Genomic DNA, 22,593 nt, shown 5'->3' on the forward strand with positions numbered 1-22,593 from the left:
GATTCTCTACAAGCTACGCTGTGTACAGACAGACCAACAGGGAGCACCTTACTGGGACAACAGGAGTAGCTAAGGAAGACTACTCAGAAAGACTCTAGTAAATTGAGGTTTAATTTTCTGTGTGACATTTTTTAAAGAGACTACATAAAATAAAGTTAGTTTTTTTCAAGAATATCTCTGGATCTTTTGTAAAAAGTGCTGTTCTCATAGTATTTAATGGCCATGCTATAGGAGCCATTTGATAACCGCAGTGCTTGTTAAAGTCTCTGTAGACCAGTTTTTTCAAACTGTGGGCCATGACCCAACAGTGGATGATGTTATTAATTTAGTGGGTCCAACCAGCATTTTAAAAACTAAAAGAGAACAGGATATACTAAAAGTGTTTAATGACACTTCTGCCTCCTCTTTATATATATAGTAGAGGTTCAGTGCACAAATGTGTGCATGGGTGGGGTCCCTCAGCCTGGCCGGTGATTGGGGCCAATTGGGCCGCGGGAGGTTGACCAGGGGGGAGTGGCCACGGGATGTTGGCTGTGTGAGTGCAATGACCACCAGAGGGCAGCTCCTGCGTTGAGCATCTGCCCCTGGTGGTCAGGGCGCATCATAGCGACCAGTCATTCAATTGGTTGGTCGCTTAGGCTTTTATATATATAGATAGATGCACATGTATATGTACATATGAATATGAACAAATCTGAATACATGGGAGGAAAAAAAAAGAGGGCAATATAGGATAATGACTAAAAACAGATTGGTGTCAGACTGCCTGGGTTTGAATCCTAGATGTGCTATTTAGAAACTGTGTGACCTTGGGCAAAATAGTTAAGGTGATTGTCTCAATTTCCTCATTAGGGACAGTAACAGTTCCTCCATCATTGTTTTGGGGATTAAATAAATTAATATAGACATCTACAATAAGGCCTGGCAGATAATAAAACTATGTAAGAGTCAGTGGAAAAAAGTTTGTGTCTGAATGTCTATACACATACATAAATACACATACTGAGTTGCCATATAAAAATGTACCTATTTCATCCAATGAGTAATAATCAGAAAAGCTTGAAAGCTACTGTTCTAGAAGAATTCACATGCCTTTCCTTTAAAATATATATATTACGTAGGCCAAAGAATTTTCCCTTTATATTCACCTCTTCTTAACCTCAGAGTTAAATTTAAGACTCAGTAAAAACGACTACCTCATTCCAGGTGTCTACATCTATTTCACTTTCTCTTCTTTTTATTTTTTCAGGTTCCTTTTCCTCCCCTATCTTTGAAAACGCTACTAAATCTCTTTGAAAATGAGTAAATTTCAAAACACATTTAAAATAAAATGTACCTGACTTTACAAATTATCAAACCGAAGCACTAATTCCTAAATTCCTTTACACAACCGATATCTTAATTAGAAACTAAATTCCAAGTATTAAAAAAATACCAACTAAATATTTCAACATAATTTTAAAACAAAAAAAGGAGAATTTGAGTCATTTAATATAACTATTTTTTTAGCCACTGTTTGCTAGGATTTGTAAAACCATAGAAACAAAATTTCTAAGATTAATAAAAGTAAGCTGATTACAATAGATTAATCCTCTAATACAAAAGATAAAGTTGTGAATGCAAAATATGCTTGATTAAGAAAACAGATGCTAAAAGTAAACAAACCAGACTTAGTAAACGCATATGAAATCATGGGCAGTAATTTTTGTGAAAGAGACTAAGGCAGTTCATTGCTTTAGGCATAAACACATCCTCTAAGATATATAATAACAAAGACTTGGAAATCACATAATAAAAGTATCAGCATTCTAGATTTAATCAGATTTTAGTTTCTAAATTAACCAAGGGCCACTAGACTTATTTGCTTAACTACTTTAATGGTCAAAAATAGTTGTACCGCTGAATCAGGAATACAAATCAGCACGTTTTCTCATGAAGAGTAACAGCTTCTAAAAAAAGATTTAGTATGTAAGAAGGTTGAAAATTTTTTTAAAAATCGTTACAGGATTAACTATCTATGAATTTAATATTGCATTAGCTTGAATATTCAAAGACTGATTGCATAATAATCTTCTAGATCCACGTAAATGATAGGCCATTTCTTAACCTCAACCTCAAATGACTTGAAAACTAAAGATTCTGGTCCAGCAGGAAAGAAGAAAAAGCCACAAAGGAAATGGTGTCCTACTATGAGGTCCACACTTGGAAATGACTACCCCTGGATCTGATCACCAGAAGATCTTACTAAAAGAAAATACAGGAAAACAAGGAAACAAGGACGACGAAGAAGTACATTCATAAATCATCCTCTGGTTATATCTAACTAAGCTGTTTGCCTAGCTAAGCAGTTATGTCTTAATGGCCAGTGTTAATGACCATCCCTAACAGATGCAAACGGTGCCCTGCCAAGTAGCCCCTTTACAGGCTGGTGCCCCAATACTGCTTCTGATCGCCACAGCTGTCCTCTTCACAGCCACACCTGAGAGGTGACAGCCACCATTCCCTACCCCACCCCAGCCAAGCAGCCTGCAGCCAATGACTAACATGGGTACAAAAGGCTGCCTCCTCCCTCTTGCTCTGAAACTTCCCATAGGTTCCGGCTGAACCTAGGCCCCAGCTGAGACCACATGCTGCTCAGGCTCTTCCCCTGCCCTGACTCCTGTAATAAATCACGTGCACCACAGCCCTGTCCCGGGCTTGTCTTCTAGTGAACAATTCAGTAATACACTGAACTGAATTTATACTAGGGAGACAACGTCAACCAACATCATCATATGGAATCGCCTTTTGATTATGGCGTAAAACATCACAAACTTTTAACCTCTCTGATTTCCATACACACTGTAGGCTCACACTGAAGCATAGGGTATAGTGGGTATGCACAGATGCAAAATTATAAACACTTTTGAATGACAATTTAATGAATATATGCTTTTAAAGGTACTATTTTTAATAGGGATACTTTCCAAATACCTAAGAGAATAAAATGACAAATGATGACTAAGTCATCATGCTTTTTTAAAACAGTCTTCTACATTTACATAACTCAACCAAAGTTTTTTCTATCACCAAAAAGTAGCTGTCTTTAAGTTGCCTAGTGCCATGGTCGGCAAACTGCGGCTCGCGAGCCACATGTGGCTCTTTGGCCCCTTGAGTGTGGCTCTTCCACAAAATACCACGGCCTGCACGAGTCTATTTTGAAGAAGTGGCATTAGAAGAAGTTTAAGTTTAAAAAATTTGGCTCTCAAAAGAAATTTCAATCGTTGTACTGTTGATATTTGGCTCTGTTGACTAATGAGTTTGCCTACCACTGGCCTAGTGCAATGTCTAGCACCCTCTAGTGGCAAGTTACCAGGAGAACTAGAATTACGTCTTATTTAATAAATAAAATTTTTTTTGAAAAGTGTGCAGTAAGAACAAAAACATTTTTTAAAGGGTGCCCTGTCAGCGATGATTTTCATAGAGTCTGGGACCAATGAGTAAAGAGAACATTTCAAAGATGGCCCTCAAGGCTGGGGTGAGCAACCCACCGGATAGTCTACTAAACAAGTATTTCCACAGAACAGCTTGCAAGATCTGCTGTAGATTAGGTGACAACAAAACAACAACCCCTACATGATAAAGAAAAAGTGACCTTCTTATGAGGGCACCAGGGACTGAGGCACAAACGGTTACTGCTCATTAGACATTACAGGAGGCATGGCATTTTGAATTTCTATGTTCTGCCAAGGTTTCATAAACCCAGAAATAATTCTATGTTAAACAGAGACCAGGTTAATATTATTCAACTTGCAATTTTTTATGTAATACACATATTTTAAATGCTCACTACTCTATTTCAGTACCCAAAACAATTCTTGCCTCTTGATAAATACATATGAAAGAATGAATTCCAACAGCAATGGGATGGACTGAGAGGTTTTAAATAGAGAAGTGACATGCACTTAAGAAGGATCTTTAAAAAGATCACTCTGGCTGTCGTGTGGAGAATGGATTAGGAGAGATCAGCCTGAAACATGGAAGATCTTTTGCTGGCTGTATTTCCCTCCTGCTGGATATATTTTAGGCTAATAAAATATTTGCTAAGAAATGACATTCACTCACATAGTAAGCTAACCTGAGGCCTTGGTGGTGCATTACATTAGCTCTTTTAGAAACACGCTTCTTTCCCTTACAGCTATATAAATAGCTAACGTTTACATTGCATTTGTTATGTGTCAAGCAATCTAAATGCTTTATTATTCATTTTATGTATATTTTAGCATAAGACTGTTAACCCAAAATACAAAAAGGTTAAGAACCTAAAATGTTTGAATAGTTAAGAGAAGACAAAGAATAAGAAAAAAATACATTTTCATTTGACATGTATTTAAGGTAATTTATAAATCAACTTTAGAAATTATAATAAAATTTCAACATGTTATTTATAAAACATTTTTGTTAGATTTTTATTATTAGAAATATAACTTTAGCCCTGGCCAGTGTGGCTCTGTTGTTGGAGCGTCATCCTGTACATCAAAAGGTAGCAGGTTTGATTCCCAGTCAGGACACATACTCAGGCTTGATCCCTGGTCAGGGCACGTGTGGGAGGCAACAGATCGATGTTTCTCTCTCACATTGATGTTTCTCTCCCTCTCCCTACCTTTCTCTAAGATGAATTTTAAAAAAATAAAAATATAACTAGTTAAAATTACTCCCCGATATGCTAACAGTGATTATATGAAATAACTAATAACCTATCCTTATGAATAATTCCTAAATCATTTTTATTTTTCTAATTTAGGGTACAACTTTATGGAGGACTTCCCTGTACAATAAATAACCACAACTGATAGTTATCTAGCAACTGACAATTCATATCCATTATCTCATTAATCTTGTAACAACATTGTGAGATAGGTATTATTAACTTATGCCAATAGGGATTTAGGCTCACAGAGTTCATTTGATGTTTCAAGGAAGGCAAGTAGGCAATGATAATGTTAAGATTCAAACCTGAGACTTCTAAGTCATCCTCAATACCCAATAACCTCACAACCAGAACTGGGAGGAGAAACCAACCCCGCTGTCCCTTTACAGTCACATGGCAAATTTTACCTTTTTGTCATAATGACCAAAGATCTCCAAAGTATGGATCATGTATGATGAATAAAAAAATTCAAAGACAATACTAAATTCTTTTAGCTGAGAACTTCATGCTCCATTTCATTAAGCATCAGAATTAGTAATAATGCACACAATGGGTATGTTTAAAGACTTCTTCTATACTTAGATGTCTCGAAGAAAGAAAAATGGTCAAAAGAAAGCTGCAGAAATAAAAATAGAATCGTCGTTCCCACAAATAATCCAAAATTTCATCATGAAACAAAATAATTCTAAAAGATGAACCAAAGACATTTCCTGGATGTGGGAGTATCAACCGCAAGAATAATGCAAGAGACAAGAGCATAAATTATATACTTGGTAGACTTATACTTCATACTGTTATGGATATGGGAATGGGACAGGGCAATAGGGTTGGAAAAATTTACAGGGGTGATCTTAAGTGCTTAACATCTGGAAGAAAAATAGCAAATGTGAAGGAAAATTCAGTGCTGTGTTTCTTTAAAAAAATATATATATTTTTAAAATTGATTTTTAGAGAGAAGAAGGAAGAGGAGAGAAACAAACATCAATGTGAGAGCAGAAACACCAATGGGCTGCCTTCTGCACGCCCCTATTGGGGATCAAGCCTAAAACCCGGGCATGTGCCCTGACCAGGAATAGAACTGGCAACTTTTCAGTGCACAGGACCTTGCCCAACCAGCTGAGCCACACTGCCCAGGGCAGTGCTGCATTTTCCACAAAAGAGCTTCAGGGGCACAATTCAGAGAATGAAGCAATCTGGGCAGGATTTGCACGGGCAGAAAAGAGGAGGAGCATGAAAATGAGAGAACAAGACAAGACCGGACATCAGAGGGTGGGAAAGTACACATAATTGTAGGGGAGTAAGGAAAATTAACTGAACTAGAAAGTAAGCAGAATATGATGGTAACTGAAGAAAAGACAGGAGAAAACAGAGCTAAGCCTGAAAGCAAGGCAAGAATTTGGACTTGAGCCCTGGCCGGTGTGGCTCCATTGGCTGGGCGTCATCCAGTGCATCAAAAGGTTGCCAGTTCTGTTCCCAGTCAGGGCACATGCCAGGAGTTGTGGGGGTCAATCCCTGGGGTCACTCGCACATTGATGTTTCTCTCTCCCTCTCCCTTCCTCTCTAAAAAATAAAAAATCTTTAAAAAGATTTTGGACTTGCCCTAGCCGGTTTCGCTCAGTGGATAGAGCGTCCCCTCCTGGGTTCAATTCGGGTCAAGGGCACGTACCTTGGTTGCAGACTCCTCTCCAGCCTGGGCCCTGGTTGGGGCTCATGTGGGAGGCAACCAATCAATATGTTTCTCTTACATCGATGTTTCTCTCTGTCTTTCCTTCTCTCTTCCACTCTCCCTAAAAACCAATGGAAAAATATCCTCAGGTGAGGATTAACAACAACAAAAGATTTTGGACCTGAATAATTAACTGGAAAAAAATGGCACTGTGAGTTCTGAAAACAGGAGAATAGAGCAATAATGTTGAGTTTTAACGTGGCTGTATATTATTTTATAACAGGATATATGTATAAAGTACAGGCAGTCCTCAGGTTGTGTAGGTCTCGACGTACGTCGTTTAGTGGTTAAGTCACCATCTCCCATTTATTTGTAAAAAAAAAAGTTCCATCATTTCGACGTATGTACATATGTGCTTTATGTTTTTTATTATTTATTTACCACAAGAAAAGGTCAGGAATTGTTATCTTTCTTTTAAATTTTTTTTACTGTTTCACTTCATTACTGCTGTGTATGTGCTCCATGTGAGTGACGTAGGTGCTTATGGAGGTGGGTTCCGACTTACGGCGAAAATCACGTTACATCCGTAGGAACGGATCTCCAACGTAACCCGAGGATCTACTGTACATAAAATGGAAGAGAAAATTTGCAGGAAGGCAGACCAGTTAAGAGAACACTAAAAACAATGCATATATAAGGTAATATGAGTGATGGCACTAGGGACAGAAAAGAAAAGATTATTCTAAGGGTCATTTTGATGGAAAAAAATTATAAGATTCTGTGGAAAACAAAATAAAAAAGGTCAAAATAGAGAAGAATCAAAAGTTATTTCCAAGTCTCTTGCTTTGGAAACTGATCAACCAATTAGTGATAGACCAAAAGAAACAAGATAAATAAATCAATACTCTGAGTAAAAGACAATTATTTTTCATGAATATTACATGCATTTAAGTATCACATCAAAAAATAAACCTTTTCTATTCCAATATTCCACAAAGTCTTCAAGATATTGGATGAATAGCATTTTTTCTAGTGTAAAATTTATCAGAAGTTTCACTTCCATAGAAAACCTGACATGACACAAAGACTTCTATTATTCTAAATAGTGCTGTAAAAAAATTATCTTAAAAAGGTAATGAAACTGAAGATCAGTGGTGAAATATTTGAATAAAAATTAATATTTTATTAAATTCATAATAAAAGTTTCCACCTACTCCATTTAGTCATCAAAACTGTGATTTTAAATATAGGAATACCTACAGTGACATTTCATAATTTCCCATCGTCTTTAAGCAAGTATACTGCAGGTGACAAGAAGAGCAGTATCCATGGCTAACAGTAGACGAATTATAAATAGAACAGCAGAGAAGCATAAAATGGAAATACAAAAGTAAAATGTTATTGGTAAACTCTTTCCTCACCTCTGGAGAATTACCTTTAAGACCTGTGATCAAATCATTCAAAAAGTTGAGGTAGATAATGAGACAGAGCACTAAATGTGTTGAAAGAAAATACACACGAGGTTGGATTTTACAAATTTTATATTAAACTGGCCTATAATATTCCTTCCTCACACTCTCTTTATCTGTTTTTTGGAATCAAGGTTATACTACTGGCCTCATACAATAAATTGGAGGAAATAATCCAACTTTTTCTGTTCTCTGAGTTTGTAGAAGATTAAAATTATCTATGTCTCTAATGTTTGACAGAACTCATTCTTAAAACTGTATCAAGTGTTTTCCTATTAGGAAGACTTGCTTACTGACCAATTTCTTTAAGAGTTATAGGACTGTTCAGGTATTTTATTCTTTTTTTAAATCAGTGTGGTAATTTATACATTCAAGATTCATGTGCATGATAAAGCTTGAGGAACACTATCTCAGGACATCACTCCTATCATACACAAAATTATATGCCACTTTTGTCTAATATTTCAGTTTGCTATTTTTACTGCCACAATTTCAACATTATGACCATGCTTTCACACAGACAATACTTAGATATTTTTTGCTAATGAATCCTTTCTGCATCTCAGAAACTCTCCTGAGATCACTTTTCTTCTCCTTATAGCTATATCTTTTAGAAAAAATTTTAATGAGGACCTACTGGTAAGAAACACACCCAGCTTTTGTATGTCTGAAAATGTCTATTTTGCTCTCACTTCTGGAAAAGTTTTGCTGGGTATATAATTCTATATATTATAGAATTATATAGAATCAATAAAAACATACCCTTGGGTGAGGATTAAAAAAAAGAATTTATTTATACTTGTCTGCTTGTGATATGCTCTGTTTTTTAAATCTGCAAATTCACATATTCAACCAATCCTAGGACAGTTATTTTGTCTGGGCATTTTGCAGATATTCTTCCACTCTCCTATGGCTTTCATGGTCACTGTTGTAAAGGTCATTAATTTAATCATTTCTCCTTCATAAATAAATCTTCTCCCTGGCTATGTTTAGGGTATCTGTCCGTCTCTGGTGTTCATCAGTTTCTCTATGATGTATCTATATAAGAACTTCTTTAGCCCTGGCTAGTAGCTCAGATGGTTGGAGCATCATCCCGTACACCAAAAGGCTGTGGGGTCGATTCCCAGTCAGGGCATAAACCTAGATTTCAGACTGATCCCTGGTTGGGGCACATACGGGATGCAGCCAATGGATGTTTCTCATATCAATTGTTTCTCTCTCTCTTCCTCTCTCTCCCTAAAATCAATAAAAACATACCCTTGGGTGAGGATTAAAAAAAAGAATTTATTTATACTTGTCTGCTTGTGATATGCTCTGTTTTTTAAATCTGCAAATTCACATATTCAACCAATCCTAGTAAATTTTCAGCTATTGTCTATCCTTTCTATCTTAATCTCTTTTATAGATGCCATCTCTTTTTTCCCCATTCTATGTTCTGCATACTTTCCTCAAATTCATCTCCCAAATTGCTCGTTCTCTAACTGTATCTCAGTTGTTAATAAAACACCTACTAAGTTTATAATTTAAATTGTTTTTTCACTTCTGGAAGCTCTCTTGGTTCTTTTTCAAATCTGTCTGGTCATTTTTTTAGCATGCCTTTTTCCTTAATATTACTGTCAAATCTCAAATTTTAAAACCATATAAACATGTATATTATATTTCACATCTAATAATTCCAGTAGTTCCTGTGGGTCTAATTCTGCTATTTATTGTTTCCACTTCATTCACTCATGGTGCCTTGCTTCTTCTTCACAGTAAGGTCATGTGTGTAAGACTTTCGTTGGTACTTCTTCAAGCTAAACTTTAGTGGGGAAGAAAAATGGTCTTCCCCCAAAGGTTCTCTTTCCCCTTCCAGGGAAAGAGACTACAGGCCTGCTAAGGATGAAAAAAGAGAGGTAAAGGCCTGCTTTTCACTTCCACCTGAAGGAAGGGAAAATGAAGTGGCAAGTTCTCCCAGCAGAGAAGCACATTCCAGGGGGAGGGCTAAAGAGACACAGTGCAGTTCTGACAAGCTACGTGGTGGTGGTGGTGGTGGTGGGCGGGGGAGGAGAGGCATGGGAGGGGGGACAGTGCAAAATGAAAAAGTGGGATGGTTTGTTCGTGAATTATTTAGAATTTTACAACAGTGAAAGCAGAGCATTAAGCCAAACATGGGGCTCTTCTAAATTTAAGGATCTCAGACACCTATGAGGCCCTGACTTTTAAGCAGGAAGAACAGCAGTAGTAAAAATTCAGAAGACACAGAAAAGTATAAAGCAGAAAATCAGTATCATTTAAAATCCCACCACCCAGGGACAACAACCACTGTTATCAGTCTGGTATATATACCAGAGATTTTTTTTTTACATACGTACACACATGTAGATATTGATATACATAATTTTTTAATATTATGAAAATGGTATATTGTACATTCTCTTAACTTACTACATTACGGCAGGTTTAAAAATGTTAGTAAATACAGATCTTTCAATCTTATTATACTAACTAGAGGCCCAGTGCACGAAATTCATGCACGGGGGTGGGGGTGGGGTGGGAGGGGTCCCTCAGCCCGGCCTGCACCCTCTCCAATCCAGGACCCCTCAGGGGATGTCCGACTACCGGCAGTCGGACATCCCTCTCTCAATCCAGGACCACTGGCTCTTAACCGCTCACCTGCCTGCCTGCCTGATTACCCCTACCACCTCTGCCTGCCAGCCTGATCACCACTAACTGCTCCCCCACTGCCTGCCTGATTGCCCCTAACCGCCTCTGCCTGCCGGCCTGATCACCCCTAACTGATCGCTCCTAACTGCTCCCCTGCCTGCCTGATTGCCCCTAACCACCTCTGCCTGCCGGACTGATCACTCCTAACTGCTCCCCTGCCAGCCTGATCGCTCCTAACTGCTCCCCTGCCTGACCACCCCTAACTGCTCACCTGCCAGCCTGGTCGCCCCTAACCGCCTCTGCCTCAGCTCCGCCACCGTGGCTTTGTCCAGAAGGACGTCTGGATGGATGTCCAGAAGACGTCCGATCTAAATAGCATATTACCCTTTTATTAGCATAGATTATTAGTTTAGATTATAGAACATACAGATCCATGTTCCATTTAACCAAACTCATATTGTTAGGTTTCTAAAGGGTCTTGAGCTTTTCATTATTCAAAATTATGATCATTGAATATCAATAAAGTTGAGGATTGAATGAGTCAATCAGTATAAAGCACTTAATGGAGTACTTGGCAAGTAACAAGTTCTCTTTAAATGTTAGTGATTTCTTGAATATTGTCTCCTATGTAAACACTGAATTAATTTACATTCCCAACAGCAGGGTAAAAGAGATTGATTTTTCTAAATCCTTGCTAATTCTTTCAAATTCTGCCTTTTGTATTTCTTCTATGAATCATTATTCAGGTTCTTTGACAGTTCTGTTGAATTCCTTATGCTTTTTAAATTTCAACTGATTTCTATACTGGAAATATCAATCCTTTGTCATAGAAATAACAAGTACTTTTTTTTTTCTTCCAAAAAGAATTAACTCAAAAGCCGAAAAAAAGATGGCGACCGGCAGGAAGGTAGGGAGAGAGAGAGTGTGAGTGAGGAACCCATAGAGGAGAGTGTAGATGTGTGTGGTGTGTGTGTGTGTATGAGATAGGGTCAGTTAGATTCTGCAGGTCTTCCAAGGGGCTCCCGAACAGGGCAGCCCTAGACGGCGGAGCCCCGCGCACAAAGCGGACACTTCTCGGCGGCTGGTGCGGACGCAGAGACCACGCCATCTTGAGAAACAGAGCTGCCTGAGACTCAGATCCTGGCTTCTGACACAAACCAGGACCCTGCAGCCACCGGGGACAGAGAACTGCTATCACAGCTTCAGACAAACAAACAACAAGAATCCAGACTTCCCGGCAGATTTCCGTGAGTCAAAGAGCCCCCTCCTCGCAGGCGCTGATAGCGCCATAGTAACTGATAGACCTGCCCCTCCCCCAAGCTGCTGAGCGCCCACAGCGCGCGGAAAGCGCCATAGTAACTGATAGACGCGCCCTTCGCCCTAGCTGCTCACAGGAGCACGCACAGCGCGCACAGACAGCGCCATAGTAACTGATAGACCCGCCCCCGGCCCAAGCTGCCGAGCTTTGCTCAGGGACGCGCTCCCTCTTAGGGAATTTGGCGCGCGCTCGCGCACGGGACAGAAGCAGCTCCCCGTCGGGGAAATCTGTCAGTGCGCACAGAGGGCTCCCCTTCGGGGAATTTGGGGGAATTTGGCTCGCGGGTCACAGCTCCCCCTTCGGAGATTCTTAAGAGCCAGCACAGAGGGGCTTCCCTTTGGGGAATTTGGCGCGCAGGACGGACTCCGCCCCCCTTCTGGGACTTTGGGAGAGTGCACTGAGCCGGCTCACCTTCAGGTTTTTAAGAAAGTGCGCTCTAGCCGGTTTGGCTCAGCAGAGAGAGCACACACAGGACGCAGCTCCACTTCAGGGAATTTGGCACGCAGGACACAGCTGCCTGGGATCCCTGACTCACAGCGCATTCACACTAAGAGCCAGCGACCCCAATTGTTGGTGCGTGCACACACAGGGACCCTGATTCTCAACGAGAAACCGCACAAGGCAACAGAGACTTTGACACTCGAGTCTTGGTGCAGACACAGGGAAACTCTGACTCCTGGCACATGCTAAGGATCTCATTCTCGGCACATACCAACAGTGTGGTGCAGACAGGGCCCCTGATTCTAAATGTGCACACGAGACCACACAGAACACTGGGGACACTGATCCTGGGCAAGTCTGGTTCCCACCAACCAAAGACAGCCACACGTCCTAGTGTCAGAGCACTTCAGTGAAACTAGGGTGGAGCGAAGTCCCCACAGCACACGGCCCAGGTCCACGCAAACAGAAGCTTAAGCTTTCTGGTAATAGCCAGAATGGGGAAACGAAATAACTCACAGAGGAAAGAAAATGTGGAGTCGCCAAGAAAGGAAATTAGTGAAAATGAAGCTTGCAACATGACCGAAAAGGAATTCAGAGTAATGGTCATGGAATTTATACATCGGATGGATGAGAAAATCAACAACTTATGCAAGAATCAGGAAGAAATGAAAAGTGATATAGCTACAATCAAAAACACCATGGAAAGTTTCAACAGTAGACTACAAGAAGCAGAGGACCGAATTAGTGAGCTAGAAGATCAGGTACAGAAACAAGCTCAAGCTGAACAGCAATTGGAGAAAAAAATTAAAAAGCAGGAGGAAAGCCTAAGGGAACTTCGGGACAACATGAAACGAAGTAACATGCGTATAATAGGGCTGCCAGAAGGACAAGAAGAGCAGCAGGGATTAGAAAATCTATTTGAAGAAATAATGACAGAAAACTTCCCGGATATGGGAAAGATAAAAGTTACGCAAGTAAAGAGAGTCCCAAGCAGGATCAACCCCAAAAGACCCACGCCAAGACATGTCATAATTTCAATGGCAAATATAAATGATAAAGAGAGAATCCTAAAGGCGGCAAGAGAGAGACAGAGAGTTACCTACAAAGGAACACCCATCAGATTGTCAAATGATTACGCATCAGAAACACAACAAGCTAGAAGTGAATGGAAGGAGGTATACAAAGTGTTGCAAAGCAAAGGACTGAATCCAAGAATACTATATCCAGCAAGACTATCAATCAAAATTGAAGGGGAAATCAGGAGCTTTGCAGACAAAAAAAGCCTCAGGGAGTTTATCACCACCAAACCAGCAATGCAAGAATTGCTAAAGGGAATACTGTAAAAAGAAGAAATAAACAGGTAAGAAGGAATACAGACACAAAAATAGATATGACTGCAAACAAATACCTTTCAGTAATAACTTTAAATGTAAACGGACTAAATGCTCCAATCAAAAGACATCGAGTAGCTGAATGGATAAAAAAACACGACCCATATATATGCTGTCTACAAGAGACCCACCTCAGAACAAGAGACTCACACAGATTGAAAGTGAAGGGATGGAAAAATATCTTTCAGGCAAATGGAAATGAAAAAAAAGCTGGGGTAGCAATACTTATATCTGACAAAATAGACCTCAAAGTAAATGCCATAACAAGAGATAAGGAAGGCCACTTCATAATACTAAAGGGAGAAATCCAACAAGAAGAAATAATTCTGGTAAACATATACGCTCCCAATATAGGAGCACCCAAATACATAAAAAAACTCCTGGAGGATATCAAGGGAGAGATTAATAGCAACACAATCATAGTAGGAGACTTTAATACCCCACTATCACCACTGGACAAATCCTCTAAACAAAAAATCAGCAAAGAAACAGCAATCCTAAATGACTCACTAGACCAGATGGAATTAATTGACATCTTCAGAACATTTCACCCCAAAGCCACAGAATATACATTCTTCTCAAGTGCACATGGGTCATTTTCAAAGATAGACCATATGCTGGGTCACAGGCAAAGTCTCTTCAAATTCAAGAAGACAGAAATTATATCAAGCATCTTCTCAGATCACAGTGGCATAAAACTGGAAATCAACTACAATAAATACAATCCAAAGAAATCAAACACATGGAGACTAAACAGCATGCTATTAAACAAGGACTGGGTCACCAGAGAGATCAAGGAAGAAATAAAAAACATCATGGCAACAAATGACAATGAAAACACAACAATCCAAAATCTATGGGACACAGCGAAAGCAGTCTTGAGAGGGAAGTTCATAGCTCTACAGGCCTATTGCAAAAAACAAGAAACAATGGTAATAAATTACTTAACCCTACAACTCAAAGAGCTAGAAAAAGAGCAGCAAGAAAAGCCCAGTGTAACCAGAAGGAAGGAAATAACAAAGATCAGAGCGGAGATAAATGACATAGAGACCAAAGAAACAATACATAAGATCAACAAAACCAAGAGCTGGTTCTTTGAAAGGATAAACAAGATTGATGGACCTCTAGCCAGGCTCACCAAGAAGCAAAGAGAGAGGACCCAAATAAACAAAATCAGAAATGAAAGAGGTGAAATAACAACAGACCCCGCTGAGATACAAAGGATTGTTACAAAATACTACGAACAACTCTATTCCAACAAACTGGACAACCTGGAGGAAATGGACATATTCCTAGAAAAATATAACCTTCCAAAAATCAATCAAGAAGAATCTAAACAGCTCAATAGGCCAATAACTATGGACGAAATTGAAGCAGTCATCAAAAAGCTTCCGACAAACAAAAGCCCGGGGCCTGATGGCTTCACAGGAGAGTTTTACCAAACATTCAAGGAAGAACTAAAACCTATCCTCCTCAGACTATTCCAAAAAATTCAAGTGGAAGGAACACTTCCAAGCTCCTTCTATGAAGCCAGCATCACCCTAATACCAAAACCAGATAAAGACAACACAATGAAAGAGAATTACAGACCAATATCCCTCATGAACATAGATGCCAAAATCCTCAACAAAATTCTAGCAAATCGGCTCCAGCAGTACATCAGAAAGATCATACACCATGACCAAGTAGGATTTATCCCAGGAATGCAAGGATGGTACAATATCCGCAAATCAATAAACGTGATACATCACATAAACAAATTGAAAGATAAAAATCACATAGTCATATCAATTGATGCAGAAAAAGCATTTGACAAAATCCAACACCCTTTCTTGATAAAAACTCTCAATAAGGTGGGAATAGATGGCTCATACCTCAACATAATAAAAGCTATATATGATAAACCCACAGCAAACATCATACTCAATGGACAAAAACTAAAAACATTTCCCCTAAGAACAGGAACAAGACAGGGATGCCCACTCTCACCACTCCTGTTTGACATAGTACTGGAAGTATTAGCCATTGCAATTAGACAAGAAGAAGAAATAAAAGGCATCCAAATTGGAAAAGAACAAGTAAAGCTGTCTTTATTTGCAGACGACATGATATTGTACATAAAAAATCCGAAAGACTCCGTCAAAAAACTAATAGACTTAATAAATGAATTCGGCAATGTAGCAGGATACAAAATTAACGCCAAGAAATCTATGGCCTTTCTATACACCAATAGTGAACTTACAGACAGAGAGACTAAAAAGGCAATCCCATTTACCATCGCACCAAAAAAATTAAGATACCTAGGAATAAACTTAACTAAGGAGGTAAAAGACCTATACACGGAAAACTACAGGACACTGAAAAAAGAGATAGAGGAAGACGTAAACAGATGGAAGAACATACCATGTTCATGGATTGGTAGAATCAACATCATTAAAATGTCCATACTACCCAAAGCAATCTATAGATTCAATGCACTCCCCATTAAAATACCAACGGCATATTTCACAGACCTTGAAAGAACTCTCCAAAAATTCATCTGGAATAAAAAAAGACCCCGAATAGCCACAGCAATCCTGAGAAAGAAGAATAAAGTAGGAGGGATCTCAATACCAGATTTCAAGCTGTATTACAAAGCCACTGTTCTCAAAACAGCCTGGTACTGGCACAAGAACAGACATATAGATCAATGGAACAGAATAGAGAATCCAGATATTGACCCAAACCACTATGCTCAATTAATATTTGACAAAGGAGGCATGAACATACAATGGAATAAAGACAGTCTCTTCAATAAATGGTGTTGGGAAAATTGGACAGATACATGCAAAAAAATGAAGCTTGATCACCAACTTACGCCATACACAAAAATAAACTCAAAATGGATACAGGACTTAAACATAAGACGGGAAACCATAAAAATACTAGAGCAATCCACAGGCAGCAAAATGTCAGACATATGCCAAAAGAAATTCTTCACTGACACTGCCCCTAGGGCAATGGAAGCTAAAGAGAAAATTAACAAATGGGACTACATCAAAATAAAAAGCTTTTTCACAGCAAAAGAAACCATCAACAAAACAACAAGAAGGCCCACTGCATGGGAGAACATATTTGCAAATGGCATCACTGATAAAGGTTTAATCTCCAACATCTACAGGCAGCTTATACAACTTAATAAAAGGAAGATAAATGATCCAATAAAAAAATGGGCAACAGACCTAAATAGAATCTTTTCAAAAGAAGACAGAAGGAAGGCCAAGAGACACATGAAAACATGCTCAACGTCACTAATTATCCGAGAGATGCAAATCAAAACAACAATGCGGTACCATCTCACACCTGTCAGAATGGCTATCATCAACAAATCAACAAACGACAAGTGTTGGCGAGGATGCGGAGAAAAAGGAACCCTCGTGCACTGCTGGTGGGATTGCAGACTGGTGCAGCCACTGTGGAGAACAGTATGGAGTTTCCTCAAAAAACTGAAAATGGAACTCCCATTTGACCCAGTAATCCCACTCCTGGGAATATATCCGAAGAAACTAGAAACACCAATTAGAAAGGATATATGCACCCCTATGTTCATAGCAGCACAATTCACCATAGCTAAGATTTGGAAACAGCCTAGGTGCCCGTCAGCAGATGACTGGATCAGAAAACTGTGGTACATCTACACAATGGAATACTATGCTGCCATAAAAAAGAAGGAATTCTCATCATTTGCAGCAACCTGGGAGGAATTGGAGAACATTATGTTAAGTGAAATAAGTCAGTCAATGAAAGAAAAATACCACATGATCTCACTCATTTATGGATAATAAAGAACATTATAATCTTGAACAAAAAGATAGATACAGAGACAGTAAAGCATCAAACAGACTGTCAAATTACAAGGGGAAGGTTAGGGAGAGGTGGGGGAGATAAGAGATCAATCAAAGGACTTGTATGCATGCATATAAGCATAACCAATGGATGCAAAACTCTGGGGGGTGGGGGCATATATGGGAGGGGGGTGTGGGGAGGGCAATGGTAAGATATGTACACATATAATACCTTAATAAAAAAATTGAAAAAAAAAAAAAAAAAAAAAAGAATTAACTCAAAACTTACCTCCAGTTCCTAGGACTTTCAGAAGCTCAAAATTTTCAATCCCCACCTTCTCTGCATGTCCTGTTAAATTTGCTAAAAAAACAAAGAGAAAAAAAGAAATAATTAAAGGGATCAGCAACAGGAGGGGGCCCCACAGGGGCTTCTGAGACACCAGCAATGTTTTATTTCTTGACTTGAGTGGTTAAACCTATGTTCACTTTATAATTGACTAATGGCCCGGTGCACTAAAATTCATGCACTGGGGGAGGGAGAGTGGGGTCCCTCAGCCCAGCCTGTGCCCTCTCGCAGTCCGGGAGCCTTTGGGAAATGTCCAACTGACAGCAGTCAGAAATCCTTAGCGCTGCCACAGAGGCAGGAGAGGCTCCCGCCACCACTGCTGCATTCGCTCACCAGCTTCTGGCTGAGCGGCCCTCCCCCTGTGGGAGCATAATGACCACCAGGGGGCAGCTCCTATGTTGAGCATCTGCCCTCTGGTGGCCAGTGCATGTCATAGCAACCGGTCCTTCTGCCATTTGGTCAATTTGCATATTACCCTTTTATTATATAGATTATATAGGATTTTTAAAGTGTACAGCTATGTTTTCTGTAATTTTCTGTATGCTATACAATAAAACCTTTTTTTGTTGTTGTTAATCCTCACCCAAGGATATTTTTTCCATTTCTTTTTAGAGAGAGTGGAATGGAGAAAAGGAGGGGGAAAAGAAGGGAGAGAGAGAGAGAGAGAGAGAGAGAGAGAGAGAGAGAGAGAGAGAGAAAGGGAAACATCAATATGTTGTTCCACTTATTTATGGGTTCATTGGTTGATTCTTCTATGTACCTTGACCAGAGATTGAATCCACAACCTTAGTGTATTGGGATGACACTCTAACCAACTAAGTTACCCGGCCAGGGCTTATTATTTGTTTTAAGTTACCTTTTCTGTTGTTTGTTTCCATGTTCTTACTTTCCTGACTTTAAAAAGAATCATCTGAATGCTTTTTAGAATTTCATTTGTTTTCACACTGGCATTTTAGCTCTACCACTTTGATTAGTGTAGTTGTTTCTCTAAGGATTATAACATGTTTCTTATAGTTAATACTGTACCATTTTACTTAAAATATAGAAGCCTCACAATCATCCTTTATGGCAGTGATGGCGAACCTATGACACGTGTGTCAGCACTGACACGCGTAGCCATTTCTGATGACACGCGGCCGCTGAGGCAGCCGCATGCCGAGGATGAAACATTTGCTGCTCCTGAGGATGAAACATTTGCGAAATAATGTTTTTTCCTCAAAGTGACACACTACCTGAGTTATGCTCAGTTTTTTGGCGAAGTTTGACACACCAAACTCAAAAGGTTGCCCATCCCTGCTTTATGGAATAGTTGTTATCCTATATAATAAAATCCTAATATACAAATCGACCAAACGGCGGAATGACTGGTCACTATGACACACACTGACCACCAGGGGGCAGACACTCAACATAAGAGCTGCCTCTAGTGGTCAGTGTGCTCCCGCAGAGGGAGCGCCGCTCAGCCAGAAGCCGGGCTCACGGCTGGCAAGCGCAATGGCAGTGGCGGGAGCCTCTCCCGCCTCAGCTGCAGATGGGTGGTAAGGAGTGAGGGGTCCCAGACTACGAGAGCCCCGGACTGCTAGAGGGATGCCTGACTGCCAGCTTAGGCCAGATGGGGATCGGGCCTAAGCCAGAAGGACATCCCCCAAGGGGTCCCAGACTGTGAGAGGGTGCAGGCCAGGCTGAGGGACAACCCCCCCCCCAACCCCCAGTGCATGAATTTCATGCACCAGGCCTCTAGTATAATATATAGGATGATAACATATTTTATATGTTACACATTGCACAAGACAAAGTCACAAGTTTTGCTTATATGATACAATTTATAAAGAAATTAAGAGAAAAGATTGAGACTTTTGCATTTCTTCAGATATTTTCATTTTCTGGTGATCTTTTTCTTTCAAGAATCCAAAATTCCATCTGGTATCACTCTTCCTCAACCTTGAAGAACTTCTTTTGACATTTCTTGCAGTGTAGAAATATCTGAGTTTTCTTTTATGTGAAAAAGTTTTTTTATCCTTCCTTTTAAAAAATTTTGAGATATAATTCACATACTATTAAATTCATCCTTTTAAGGTATATAATCCAGTTTTGTGCTTTTTTTCTTTTTTCAGTATATTCACAAGGTTGTGCCATCATCACCACTATCTAATTCTGGAACCATCTTGATACTTGAAGGATATTTCCTTTTAATACAGAATTCTGAATTGACAGGCTTTTTCCTTTTCTTCTAGCACTTTACATAAACATGTTCTTCCATTTACTTTTGGCCTCCATAGTTGCTGAGGTGAAATCATTCATTAAATGGGTCCTTGCTCCTCTGTTTGAAATGTGTCTTTTCTCTTACTGCTTCCAACCTTTGCTCTTTATCTTTGGCTTTCAACAGTTTTGCCATAATGTGACTTGATGTGAACTTCTCTGGGTTCATTGAGTCTGGTATTTATTGAGCATTATTTTATCTGTACATTTCTGGTTTTCATCAAACTTGGGAATTGTTCAAAATTTGTTTTCTATCCCATTCTCTCCTCTCCTTCTGAAGTTCCAATTACATATATGTTGTATTGTTTGATATTACCTAAGAGGTCCCTGAGTCTCTATATTCATGTCCTCCCCCAACCCCAATATATTTTCTCTGTTCTTCACATTAAGTTCTATTGTTCTATCTTCAAGTTCAGTTACTTTTCCTTCTGAACTGTTAAATCCATGCAGTGAATTTTTAATTTCAAATATTGTATTTTTCATTTCTAAAACTTCCATTTGATTCTTTTTTTTTCATTGTTTCTATTTATCTGATTTATTATTTTTCATTCACTGAGAGCATGTTGTTTTACTTCATTGAAGATATTGTAAGAGCTGCTTTAAAATTCTTGTCTCTTATTGCCAGTATCTCATTCATCTCAGGGTAGGACTCAGTTGATTTTCTTTCCTCTTGGGATATGTTCCATTTTCTTAATTCTTCATATGTAGGGTAATTTTGGATTGTACCCTTAACATTATAAATGTTTATTTGTGAAGACTCTAGATTATTATTTTTTTCTCCAATGAGAGCTGGGTTTTTTTGTTTGTTTTAGCAGGCAAATATCTTGGTTTGGCTCCTGTTTCTTAGGAGGCAGCTCTAGCCCAGTACAGATTTTTTTTGTCTTTAGATGGGCTGTTCTGAGTCTGTTGTATTCATGCTTAATTCAGAAGTCACTCACAGATGTGTATACACAAAATTTGAGAACTCTCCCTTTTCTAGCTGTTCTTCTGGGATTCCTCCACTATCTTCAGTGGTCAAGGTTGGCTGGTTTCAGTTTTCTCGTTTCCCTGGCCATAGAGACTATTGTTTTTTCACCAGCGTCCCCACAGTTATGGACTGTACTTAGCTTGAAGCTGAAATCAGGGAAAAGGCAAAGTTATTTTCTATAGCTCCCTTCCTCCACCTAGATTGTATTAAATTCAGATTTTATAGTTTTGTGTTGTGTGTGTGTGGTATTTTTTGTTTGCTTTTTTTTTTGCAAATGAGTTCTCTGGTAAGGGGTTTTATTCTGACATTATAAGAAGCAAAAGTCTGCTTACAATCAACAATAATAGTTTCTACTTTAACTTCAACTACTGCAATAGCAAGTTAACTTCAAAGAGTAAAATAAAGTTTAAAAGGTGTATGATATAGGCCCATCTCAGGGATCTTGAACTTGATATCCATACGATTATTTCTTTTACATTACAGCTGTTAGGCAAGGTAAGTGCTCACACATCTATAATAATAAAAGCATAATATGCTAATTAGATCAGATGTCCTTCCGGACGACCTTCCAGACAAAGCCGGGGCTGCGAGGAAAGCCCGGGTTCCAGGTGCCGGAGGGAAGGAAGAACTTCTCTTGCACGAATATCGTGAATCGGGCCTCTAGTATAGAAATAAATCAGTAGGTAGTGCTATTATATTTAGGCATGGGAGGAATATTTATTAATTATAAAGTTTTTTTCATTGTGTTAAAGACAAAACACATAAAAAGAAATGAAGACAGGATGGAGTTTCCTCAAAAAGTTAAAAATGGAACTCCCATTTGACCCAGTATAGTACTCCCACTTCTAGGAATATATCCCAAGAAACCAGAAACACCAATCAGAAAGGATATATTGCACCCCTATGTTCATAGCAGCACAATTTACAATAGCTAAGATTTGGGAACAATCTAAGTGCCCATCAGCAGATGAGTGGATTAAAAAACTATGGTACATCTACACAATGGAATACTACACTGCAATACTATAAAAAAGAAGGAACTTTTACCATTTGCAGCAGCATGGATGGAACTGGAGAGCATTATGCTAAGCAAAATAAGCCAGTCGGAGAAAGATAAATATCACATGATCTCACTCATATGTGGGGTATAATGATCAGCATAATCTGATGAACAAAAATAGATCCAGAGACAAATGGCAGGGGAGGTGGGAGGGTTAGAGAGCAACCAAAGGACTTGTATGCATGCATATTAGCATAACCAATGGACACAGACACTGGGGCAGTGAGGGCTTGCCTGGGGTGGGAATGGTTGGGGGGGGGTGTCAATTGGGGAAAAAGTAGACATATGTACAACTTAAGATAATTTAAAAAAAGAAAAAAAATGATACCATATAGAATCCTAAGCAATGAGAAAAACATATTAAAGCATATGAATCTAGATGTCCAAATGGTTCTCATTTCTATGCTAGTATTATTTGCCATTGTAATTAGAAGCCTTCAAGCATGAAAGTCTAAAAATAAACCACATTTCTCTTCATTAAACTATTAACCTAAGATCAAGAGCTCAAACATCCTA

General features: G+C 39.1%; 1 protein-coding gene across 1 annotated transcript in view; it reads right to left on the reverse strand.

Annotated features, from left to right (window-relative positions):
* RPS6KA5 (ribosomal protein S6 kinase A5) overlaps positions 1-22,593 on the reverse strand; it is a 131,474-nt gene that overhangs the window by 84,699 nt on the left and 24,182 nt on the right. The window contains exon 2 of the mRNA XM_079768120.1: positions 17,735-17,806. Coding sequence (XP_079624246.1) covers positions 17,735-17,806 — 72 coding nt within the window. The remainder of the gene's footprint in view (positions 1-17,734; positions 17,807-22,593) is intronic.

This window comes from Cnephaeus nilssonii (assembly GCF_951640355.1).
Source record: "Cnephaeus nilssonii genome assembly, chromosome: 4".
Taxonomy (NCBI): Eukaryota; Metazoa; Chordata; class Mammalia; order Chiroptera; family Vespertilionidae; genus Cnephaeus; species Cnephaeus nilssonii.